Source organism: Grammomys surdaster, unplaced genomic scaffold (assembly GCF_004785775.1).
Source record: "Grammomys surdaster isolate TR1022 unplaced genomic scaffold, NIH_TR_1.0 315357, whole genome shotgun sequence".
Classification (NCBI taxonomy): domain Eukaryota; kingdom Metazoa; phylum Chordata; class Mammalia; order Rodentia; family Muridae; genus Grammomys; species Grammomys surdaster.
Genome location: NW_021626567.1, coordinates 21484 through 32593, shown reverse-complemented (window position 1 = coordinate 32593; position 11110 = coordinate 21484). Strand labels below are relative to the sequence as shown.

The 11110-nt window shown below is 55.3% G+C and overlaps 2 protein-coding genes across 6 annotated transcripts in view; both read right to left on the bottom strand.

The window, feature by feature from the left end:
* The window catches only part of LOC114616311 (histone-lysine N-methyltransferase EHMT2), a 16886-nt gene extending 11831 nt beyond the window's left edge, over positions 1-5055 (bottom strand). For 2 of the 5 annotated variants that reach the window (XM_028761802.1, XM_028761803.1), the window contains exons 1-6: positions 4776-5055; positions 4447-4653; positions 4098-4354; positions 767-848; positions 640-677; positions 391-546 (exon numbers count right to left, since the gene is read on the bottom strand). In XM_028761802.1, coding sequence (XP_028617635.1) covers positions 391-546; positions 640-677; positions 767-848; positions 4098-4354; positions 4447-4653; positions 4776-5055 — 1020 coding nt within the window. The remainder of the gene's footprint in view (positions 1-390; positions 547-639; positions 678-766; positions 849-4097; positions 4355-4446; positions 4654-4775) is intronic. The other 3 variants (XM_028761804.1, XM_028761805.1, XM_028761806.1) reach the window with 3 other exon arrangements.
* A 1607-nt stretch (positions 5056-6662) lies between these two features.
* Positions 6663-8817, bottom strand: LOC114616312 (zinc finger and BTB domain-containing protein 12). Its single transcript, XM_028761807.1, has one exon. It carries the CDS (start codon positions 8800-8802, stop codon positions 7423-7425), a length of 1380 nt encoding a protein of 459 aa, XP_028617640.1. The 5' UTR covers positions 8803-8817; the 3' UTR covers positions 6663-7422.
* Between the last annotated feature and the right edge of the window lie 2293 nt (positions 8818-11110).

Sequence of the window (11110 nt, the reverse complement as noted above, 5' to 3'; positions counted from 1 at the left end):
AAAAAAAAAAACCAAAGAGATTACCTTGAAAGCCCAAGCTGCTGCCCTCTGACCTCAGATGAGTACACGCGCACACACACACACACACAGAGTACAGCAGTCTGTACCTTTCATCCCAACACTAAAGAGGCAAAGGCAGGCAGATCTCTAGGAATCTGAAGCCATCTTGGTTTACTAGTGAGACTCTGTCAAACAAACAAAAGTAGCCAAAAGCAAACAAAGCAAAATAATACAAAGGGAGCAAACAAGCCCTCACAAGGCAGGGAGGAGGCTGTCTCGGAACCAGAGGATCAGAGATGAGATAAGGGATACTGGGCACAGACAACACAGGGTGTGTTAAAGGGAAAGAGCGGATTGGATAGGAAGCTTGAGACCAGCACACCAGCACACCTTGCTGTCAGAGTCCACCCGCTCATCCACAGAGTACGCATCATAGTACAGGCTGAAGTCCTCGCCCACCACCGTCTCCCACTCCTCCAGAGGCCTGGGCTCTCCCTTCTCCAGGATCACATCTCCTGAGCCCCCAGCAGAGCCCAAGTCCTCGGACTAGAAAAAGATTACAAAGTCTGAGGCTCCTGGCACTGACCCACCAGCCCCTCCCCCTCCCCGCCCCCAGCCAGGTCTTCCTCGCCAGCTCACCAGGCTGCCCGAGTTCAGCTTCCTCCTTTTGGCCACATCTGGAAAGACAGAAAAGTGAGGACGGAACTCCTGGGACACAATACACCAAGCCACCTGGAGTACGTGCATGTGGGGGGAGGGGACTGACCTGAGGTCACCTTCCCCAGATGCATGTCATCACTCATGCGGAAGTGCTGGACTTCAGGGGGCCTCTTCTCAGGGACTGGAGGCTAGAGCAGGAAGGAACAAGTCTCAGAATGTTACTCAGGCTAGGTGTGGCGGGCTACACCTTTCATCCTAGCACTCTAGGAGGCAGGAGGATCTAAGTCCCAGGCCAGCTAGGGCTATAGACTGAAACCCTGTCTCAAAAACCCGACAGCAAGAAAGGGAACCTGGACACATACAACATGGAGGAAACTTGAGGCACTGTGCTAAGTGAAATAAGCAAGCTACCAAATTAATTAAAGTTACTGCTCCCTCAGCATGGGGCCCAGGTGGGAGTGTTGAGGCTGGCTGTACCTCAAAACCGCTACCCGAAGGCCAGAAGAGAGGGCTCAGGGGTTAAGAGCACTGACGGCTCTTCCAGAGGTCCTGAGTTCAATTCCCAGCAACCACATGGTGGCTCACAACCATCTGCAATGGGATCTGATGCCCTCTTCTGGTGTGTCTGAAGACAGCTTCAGTGTAGTCATATACATAAAACAAATAAATAAACCTTTAAGAAATAACAAAAAATCAGTCTATCAGGACTGATCGGTCAGCAGTTAACAGTGTCGGCAGCCAAGCCTGGTGAACCGAATTCACTCTGAGACCCAGATGGTGAGAGAGAAAGGCTCCCATAATTTTATTTTATATTGTTGGGTTTGTTTTTGTTTTTGTTTTGTTTTTGAGGCAGAGTATCACACGTCACAGGGTAGATCACTGTGTAAATCAGGCTGTCTCAAACCTTACAGAGACCTCCCTGTTTCTGCCTCCCAAGTGCTGGGGTTAAAGGTATGCATCACCATTCCCAGCTAAATTTAATTGGAAAAAAAAAAAATCCCTCAACAGATGGAAACAGGAAGAAAACATGAACAGAAACCCACGGGTCTCGGAGGTGGAGCTTTATGTCTTGGCTGCTTATTTACAAGTCCTCATGAGTCTGTGTGCTCCATGTGTGCAGGAGTCTTTGAAGGCCGGGAGGAAGCACTAGATCCCCTTGAGACGGAAGTTACAGGTGGCTGTGAGCTGCCACGTGATGCTGGGATCTGAACCAGAGTCCTATACAGGACAACTTTTAAAAGACGTGTCTACACAGGACAGTCTGTAAATGACTGATACAGACTTTTAAGTGTTCCTGACCACAAGGGAGAGATTCTCCCGTCACAGAGCCAAAACATTTAAAAACTGTCACGAAAAACAAACAAACAAACAAACAAAAAAACCCCAAAACAATTAAAAAGAGAACAGTGGGCTAGCAAGATGGCTCAGTGGGTAGGGAAGGGTGCTTGCTGTGCTAACCCTTAAACTCAAGTTTGATTCCTGGACCCCATGTGTGTGGTGGGAGAGACCAGGCTCCACAGACATGTCTTCTACTGAGCCCTCCATTACACATACTCACTTATATTTTTCTTTCAAGCAAGGCTTCCCTGTGTAGCCTTGTCTGTCCAAGGAACTATGTATACTATACCCAGGCTGGCCTTGAACTCAAAAGATTTGCCTGCCTCTGTCTCCCAAGAACTGGGATTAAAGGTGTGAACTACCACCGACCGACCAGCAACAGACAAAAATTTTAAAAGTTATGCCTTGGGGCTAGATCGATGGTTCAGCGGTTAAGAGCACTGACTGCTCTTCCAGAGGTCCCGAGTTCAATTCCCAGCAACCACATGGTGGCTCACAACCATCTGTAATGGGATCCGATATCCATTTTCTGGCTCTCTGAAGAGAGCGACAGTGTATTCACATACATAAAATAAATAATAAATACATCTTACCAAAAACAAAAAAACAAAAACTCCTGCTGCTTTTTAAAAAAGAAAAGTCATGCCTATACAGAACAGTATACTGTTCAACTACTGATACAGAGATTAGCCAAGCCTCTAAAACGAATCTACAAGAAAGACATGTAAGTCATATGCAAATGCTGATTGCTCAGCTGACCCAGAACAAGAGATCCATCTGGCTCTCATAGTTTTATATGAGGGGCCTGAACAAACACAGACTTCTGTACCACAGACGAAGAGCCACACCATGATCAGGTGATCACTTCCCCAGAAACACAAACCAAGAGAGGTCGGAGAGGTGGCTCAGTGGTTAAGAGCATTCTTAACCACTGCTCCTGTGGAAGACCTGGGTTCAGTTCCCAGCACTGACATGCTGTTCACAATCCCTTCAAACCCAAGGTCCAAGGGATCCACTGCCCTCTCGCCTTGAAGGGCAGCACCACACACACAAGGCGGTACACAGACATCTGTGCAGTTAAAACACCCATAAGCATAAAACAAAATAGCTTTTTTTAAAAAAAGAAAGAAAATTAAAAAGAAAAAACTGAAAGTGGGAGCTGGGTGGGGTGGCTCAGGACTAAGGCCTTGGTATCACAGCAAGCTCTGTCAGCCTGTGCTACGTGAGACTGTCTCAAAAACAAAAAGTAAAATAAGTAAAAGCCAGGTGTGTGTATATACCTGCGACCCCAGGACGTAGGAGACAGAGCAAGGTGGATCTCTGTGAATTAAAGGCCAACCTGGTCTACATAGCCAGCCAGGGCCATATGGTGAAACCCTTTTACACACACACACACACACACACACACACACACGCAGAAATAAAATAAACTCCCCCCAAACAAAATAAAATCCCTCAAAACAAACAACAAAACAAACAAATAAGCCAAGACCCAAAAGGCTACACAAGCTATAGTTAAGGTTAATCAGTGGCCTTTAAAACCTTGTCATAATTTCGATTCCAGGGTTGTCACCCCCATCCTTTCATTATGTGGCATTCCGAGGGGAAGGGTCCCAGTAAAAACTTTATCCAGTAGGGATTTAAAAAAAAACAAAAAACAAACAAACAAAAAACAAAACAAAACAAAAAAATCCTACCTCCCTAAACTTGTTCAGAAGCAAACCAAAAAATAAAAAACACAAAACCGGGAACTTGCCCGGTCATTTGTGTAAGTGTAATTAGGACAATAACTATATAATTAACTCTGCATCTGTCAGTCTCGTCTGCTGACCACCCCTCCCCCCCTCAAGAACGAGAACTCCAGGAAGCCGACAATTACTCCACTCACAGAAGCCCAGCCCAACAGCTGACACTTGGTAGCCTATTGGTAAATTCGAAAGGGAAAAAATCTGAATACAAGAGGTCTAAGGCTAAATACCGGAAGAGAAGAAAAAAAAAAAAACAAGCAAAAAAAAAAAAAACGCCAAACCAAACAAAAACAAAACAAAATCCCATCCAGGGACTCCCCAAGTCTCTCGACCCAACCTGCACACTCTCACCTGTCCGTTGCTAGGTTTGGACATGGTTTTCCGGGCTCGGTGTACTTTGGGCTGCCCCTCCTGGCCCGCAGTTGTTGCCGGAGGGGGTTCAGGCCCAGCAGTTGCAGCTCCCTGGGCCCCAGGCATGCTCAACAGCCTCATGGCCAAACTCTGGACCGAGGGGGGCGACTTTCCTGCCCCTGTCATTGACATCTTGGCCCGACTGGGGCAGGCACCCCCCTTGCTGGGGGAAGAGGGGAACGACTTTGTGGCATGGCCTAGAAAAGAGACAGGCAGACGGGGGCGCAGGGTAAGCGGGCATGCAGAAGGCCCCCTTACGCCCCCTCTCCCTCGCTCCCCGGCCTCTCACCCAGCAGGATCCGACCCCCATCTCCCTCCAGGCTCTCGGGTTCGTCCCCGATGAGCGGTGTGGCCCCGACAGGGGTGTCAGCCCCCTCATCGCCGACGGTGACAGTGACAGAGGCCGGAGAGGAGGGTCCGGCAGGCTCCAAAGAGTCGGGGTTAGCCTTGGGAAGGGTCTCCTCGCTATGAGGGGTGTCCCCCAAAGAGCCGTGAACTGTCGTGGGGTGGAGAGTGGGAGGGGGAGAAAGAAAAAGTTCAGGGCTGAAAGCTCCCGAGATCGCGTGTTGGGGGTGGGGAGGGTGGAGGTCCGGTCGGGCCTGCTCCGGCCGCACTCACCTCTCTCGGCCGCTCCTCGGGGCTCCTTCTCCAGCAGCAGCGCCCCCATCTCCGCGGGGGGCTCCCCCTGGGACGGGACACAAGGGACCGGAGGGCCCGTCAGCCCCGCAGGCAGCTGGGGGGCCCAGGACGCCTGGGCCCTGGGCAACGAGAGCAGGCTTCGGGGCCTACCCCGTCCTCGGTGGGCGCCCCCCCGACCGCGGCCCCGGCCGCCCGTGGGGGCCGCACGCCCCCGCCCCCGGGCCCGCATCAGCCCCCTCCCTCTCGGCAGACCCCGCATCTCTGGGGCCGGGAGCAGAGGAGGGGGAGGGGGCGGGGCCTCCGCGCCCCGGCCCCGCCCCCTCCTCCCGGCTGCACGCGCCGCTCCCCCTTTGTCCCCCAGGCCGCGGGGACCCCGGCCACCAACCCCTGCAACGCCCGCTGCGCCCCAGCCCGGCGGACGGCCCCTCGCGCCCCTCGCGCGTGCTCCCGGGGTCGCGGTGCCCACCGCCCACGCAGGGGCGGCGGGCGGCGGCACGTGCGCCTCGGCGCCCACTCCCCCCCCCTCCCCCCCCCCGGTCCCCCCATCCGCCCCCGGGGTTGGCCCCCTGGTTTGCTGCAAGTTCGGCTCGGGCCCCCCGGCCCCGTTGCACCCCCGGAGCATTGCACGAGCGCGCGCTTCCCCCGGGCGCGCGCGCGGGCATGCACCCGCCTCTCCCCCTCCCCTTCCGCACCTCGGCGGCCGCCGCCGCAGCAGCTCCCGCCGCCGCCGCCATCGCCGCTTGCGCGGGGGGCCGAGCCGGCGCGCGGCCGCCCCGGGTCACGTGGACAAGGAGGGAGGGCGACAAGACGCCTTAAAGGAGCCGCTGCGGGCCTTTGGGCCATTTTTGCCCCCCAGAATGGCCCTGGAGGTGCAGAACTGGGGGCTGTGGGGGAGAGGGCCTTCGCTCCAAGCCTCGGCTCCGCCGGGAGCCAAGGGCGAGGCCCGACTGGGCTGTGGCTTCCCTGTCCCCGCCCGGTTTTGGTAACACGTGTAGCCTGAGCCTCTGCAGCTGCCGCGTGTATCTTTCGAGTTCTGAGCCGCCAGATAGAAGGCTGGGTCTTAGTTTTAGATTCTAGTGCACAAGAAGGGGCGACAGAGACTCGTGGAAGACACCTTTACTTCTGGGTCAGTGTGCTTTTGAGAATCTGGGGGGGGAAATGTCTTCTAGATGCCACTAGAGTTGCCAACTGGATGCAGCGGAGGCCACAAGGGCGACCACAGTCTACTGACAGTAACTATTTCTACCCAAACACTTCTCCATCGGGGGTCATGGTCCCGCTGACAGCTTAAATGTGAATAGTAGACAGAGCAAGGATACAGCCCTGAACAGGATCGAGGGCACCATCCCCCTCCAGGCATTAAGTTCTGGCCTAAGTTTGAAAATGCCTGTATGGTTGCACACACAATATTGGACAAACAGGTACTTATGTTACTGGGCCCGAGGCCAATTCGGCGTCTTATGGGAACTGTAGTCTTCTTTGGATTTAAAAAAAACTTTTCAGAGCTTTCTGGGAATTGTAGTCTTCTAGGTAATCGAATTTAAGTTTCGCTGGTATTTCAACTTTCCTTAAAACTCGAACAAAAATACTCAACAGATGCCTGCTTGCCATCTCTGTGGGCTCACTGGCCACCTGTGGTCCATGGCTTGGACTGCCACCAAACCCCCTAAGGTCTATGCCAGCACCAGGGCTGCCAGTCAATTTTGCGATAAGGTTTCTGCCTAGGTGTTTAGGGCGTGTTCCTAGTTTCTGCTTGAAGCTGGGCTCCTTTTGGCATGGGACTGCAGTTGTTAACACTGGGAGAATCTATGGTGGGTAGTCACACACATGCGGTTGCCAGAATATAAAGAAATTTTGTCTTTTTTGTTTATTTTTGTGGAAAACAAAGAAAAACTAAAACCCCAAACTCCAGAAAAAATCCTAAAAAATACGTTTTCTTAAAAAATACTGTATAAGTCTCTACTCCTCTCCCTCCCCCAACGGCCCTCCTTGTGTCCTTTTTCCTAAGTGCCCTGCCCCCCACCCCTCCGCTACTCACTGCTCTCCCTACTGTACCCTAATGTATCATTACCTACCCAGGTTGCCCACCCTGTTCTCTTACCTGGCACATAAGCATTTTTCTTTCATTTCCGGTGAGCCTTGTACCTACTTTCCCACTTCCCCAGCATGCAAGAATTGCCTCCCCTTCTTTTTCTGGGACTTCATACATGTGTCGCCCTCCACTCCCTTCTCCCTGTGATCTATTCTAACCAGGAGCAAGTAAGCTGCATCCTGGCAATCCCCCCACAACTCCCACCCCCACCCCACCTCAAGAAACGCTAGAATCCTCCTCCGAGGCAGCTTTAAGCTTTAGCCAGGAAAGAGCTGTTCTCCAAAACTTTCATCTTTGCTTTTTCTGCCCCCCTTCCTCCACATCGTTTGTGCACCTCTTCAAAAAAAGAAATCTTACTTTGGGACCCCCACATTCCCTCAGCCTTGTCAACCCTGTCTCCGGCTCCATCTTTTTCTTCCGCTCTTTGAGGCAAGGTCTCTCTCCAATCTTCCTTCCCCAAAATATATGCCTGCCCCAGAACCCCTCCCCTCCCCAATCCTGCCGGGCCCAGGAACCCCCCAGCCTCTTGGCCCTTCAGCGGATGAGGACATTGATCTCGGCCACACCGGCTTCCAGCACGTTCTCAGCTGTGGTTTTGCCATGCTGCTCCTTGAGGTGCCGCCTGATGGCAGGCTTGTGGGCAAAGCGCACGTCACAGTAGGAGCATCGGTAGGGCCGGGCTCCTGAGTGCAGGTTGAGGTGATCGTGCAGCGTGGACTTCTGAGTAAAGCACTTGCCGCAGATGCCACACGAGTGTGACTTGACACCACGGTGGACGTTCATGTGGCGGTTGAGGTTGCTGCTGTGGTTGAACTGCTTGCCGCAGCGCGGGCACATAAAGATGAAGTGTTGTGCACGCATGTGGAAGACCAGCTTCTCCACACCCTGGAACACTTCCGGGCATTTGGTGCATTTGATGTTCTTTAAGGGGTTCCCACTTGAGAAGCCCCCAGGCAGAGGTCCCCGGCTGCCCCCTGCCCCCAGACTGCCCCCCGCCCCCCGGGCAGCCATGGCCACCGCTGCTGCTTCCACTAGGCCCGAGGTGGCCCCCACACTGGCCCGGCCTCCTGGGATCAACAACAGGCCTTCCCCTTCTGCGTCCTCTGACAGGCTGTAGCAGGCCTTCACCACACCTTGTGGTGGGGCGACAGCGTTGGGGGCCATGCTACTCTGGGCCAGCTCTCCCAGGTGGCTGCTCACAGAGGCCCCGATGCCCAGACCCCCTGCCAGGCCTCCAGGGGGTTTGAGCCGGTGTGCCACTTCGAGGGCAGACTCCACCTTGACGATGCAGATGTCGGAAACATCCTCGTCCTCATCCTCGTCCTCCTCTTCCGCCTTCAGCTCCAGGTCCTCGTCCAGTGGAAACTCCAGTTTCACAGGTCGCAGGAGCGGAGGGGGTAGAGGAGGTGGCGGTGGTGGTTTTGGAGCTGGTTTTGGGGTCCTGGCTGGAGGGAGGAGGGACTTGGTGGCACTGACACTGCTCATGAGGCTAGCCTCGCTGACCCCATCTTCTTTAAGGCCTATTTTGGGCTCAATGAACTGGCTGAGGGCGTTTCGGCATTTCTCCACCACATGCTCCATTTGCAGGTAGGAGGCCGCTGTCAGGTAGTTGACGATGTCCCTGACTGCGAACTCCAGAGCACCCGTGTAGCAAGAGAGGAGCAAGTCCGCCACAATGCGCGCACTATGCATCAGTGAGACCTGCAGCTCAGAACTGGGGTTCAGCAAGAACTGGTCCCGGAGGAACGGTGAGCAGGCGGCCAGGATGACCTTGTGGCCACGGAATTTGAGGCTGTCGGCCACGATGGTCACATCGCAGAACCGCTCCTCTGCACGGAGCTGGTTCATGTTCCGCAACGTTGCGGCCTCGTGGCCAGGCAGCTGGAAGCGCAGGACTTCCACCCCAGAGGCCATTGTGGCGGGAGTGGACTGCCCTGGGTGGGAAGGAAACGGGTCAGAGACAAAGGTCTCTGGCTGTCGGAGGCCAAGGCTCCAGATCCCTCATCCCTACCTCCCTAGTCTTGGCGCGCCTCCCTCAGTTTCCCCAATTCCAAGGAGGCGCGGTCCCTCCGAGGAGGGAGGCGTGGTTCCCGGGGGCGGGGCAGCGGCGTCCACACCCCCCAGTCCCGCAGCCCGCGCGCCCATGGGAGAATGGATAAAGGGGTGGGTGGGTAGGGGGAAAAAAAGACCCAGAGGATTGCAACTCCGGAGTGGCCTCTGGTTGCAGGCTCTCCTCACCCGCCTCGCTCTAGCCTGGGCCGCGCTGCTGGGAGTCCCCCTTTTCACATCCTCCCACCGCCCGGACAGGTCGTGCACGCCCCCCTCCCACGCGCAGATCTCCGTGGCACGCCCCCCCCCACCCACCCAGACTCACGACCCTGGGTGCACGCGCCTCTCACCTGGCCCGGTTCCGCGTGCTGATTTTTCCCCCCTGGTCCCCCACCCCCCCGGGGCCAGCGACGCCCCCCACACTCGGGCAGGGCTGGGGCAGCGCGCAGGCGCGGGGGTGCACGGGGCGCGCGCGCGGGCCGGCTCCGCGTGGGCGGGAGGGGGAGGGGCGGGGGCAGCTCGCGCCGAGTGTTCCAAGGCCCCGCGCTGCGCAGCGTCCTCGCGGACTCGGGGCGGAGGAAGAGGGGAGGGAATTAAAGGAGCAGGATTCCCCCTCCCCGATCCCCCTTTTCTCCCCCGGCACCCCCACGCGGTTAAAGGGCTGGACAGTCGTGCCTCCCCTTTGGCCAGGATTATTTGTCCGCCAGAGCGGAAATACGCTCCACACCCCCCCCTCTATTTCACGCTCCCCCTCCTCTCTGCCTCTGGGGCCCGCGGCCCGTCTGCGCGTGCGTGCCAAGGCCCGCGCGCTCGGCCCCGCCCCCGGCTCCTGGCGGTCCCCTCCCTGCCCCGCGCGTCCCCGCTAGCCCCGCCTGCCCCGCGCCCCCCAGCGCGCGCGCTCCCCGGGAGCTGCGCAGTCTGCGCGGCCACCTGCTCTCCGGCAAGGCGTCGCTCCCGCCCCGCTGTGCGGAGTCGGGCCACCTCCCAGAGCCTCCGACCTCCTGGTGGCCTACTGATCTTCGGATCACCGCTGCCCACGGGTGCATCCTCTTGTGAATAGGTGCACAGTTCCTCAGGCCACACTTCCAGACTCTTCCAAGTCTTCTGAAGCTGGTGTCCACTGTAGTCCTCCTGATCTAAAAGATCATTTCACGTTCCACAAAGCCTGGTGAACCAGCGCTCCCAGCTCGCCCGGCTTAGCGCACACAGTAACTTAAAAAACACTCGTCCTCTCTTCTATTTCATTTGTTCCTACTTCTTGCCAAGGCCAAGAACGCCACTCATAAAGTGGAAGATTAGCGGGTTTCACCTCCGCTGCGTAATTAACGCTGGGACTAATCCTGTAAATTGTGCAATTATTTATAGTGGTACTAATGTATCATCTTTAATCTTTTCCTGCATCCACTCCTTCCTTCCGTTCCACAGCCTCATAAGAGAGGTGCTCCCCGGCCTTAGATACCCGCTCTATTCTGCGCCTGGCCTTCCTCGCCACTTCAAAACTGCCTTCTCCACAACTTGAATGTGAATACTTGTCTTGAAGGCTAAGCCCCCAGCGCTTCTGTGCACCCCAAATACCTACACTGGCTTTAAAGAATAAAGTCCTCAGGGAGATGCCGCGCTGTTGCCGGCAGGTTACGTTTGTTTATTACAACCTCCAGGAAGCTTCTGAGTCCTCAGGATGCTAAACTGCTTGCTACCCAATGTATTCGATATCTGTTTTCCCCCCAAAGACTGTAACTTCTTGAATACAGGAATTAAGTTATGGGCTGTGTTTTGCAAATAAAAGTCAGACAATAAATGGCAGGGTGTTGAAGTCATTGGCTTTCAGCTGGACCAGCATCTGCCCATACAAAGTTCATTCCTGATTGAACGGAATACTAACACCCAAGGGATGCTGTTCCCGGAGGAGGTGCAGAGGGCCCTGATATCACACCTTAGCTGTGGGATGATGTTCCCGGAGGAAGTGCAGAGGGCCAAGACACTGTAACTTAGCTGTGATCTTCCGTTTTCCTTTTAAAATTCTGACTTTTGTACCCTGACCCGGCTCACTCTGTGGTCAGGTCATGTGGATTTTAGGTAGGCCATTGTGTCTGGTACACCTTGTTCAAAGCCATATTCGCTGTCTACTGCACAAGAGAGAGGCCTTTGGTAAATCAATTCTCTAAATCATGGT

Excerpts from the sequence above, each read along its gene's own strand:
- LOC114616312 (XM_028761807.1), bottom strand. The coding sequence starts at position 8,802 with ATGGCCTCTGGGGTGGAAGTCCTGCGCTTCCAGCTGCCTGGCCACGAG.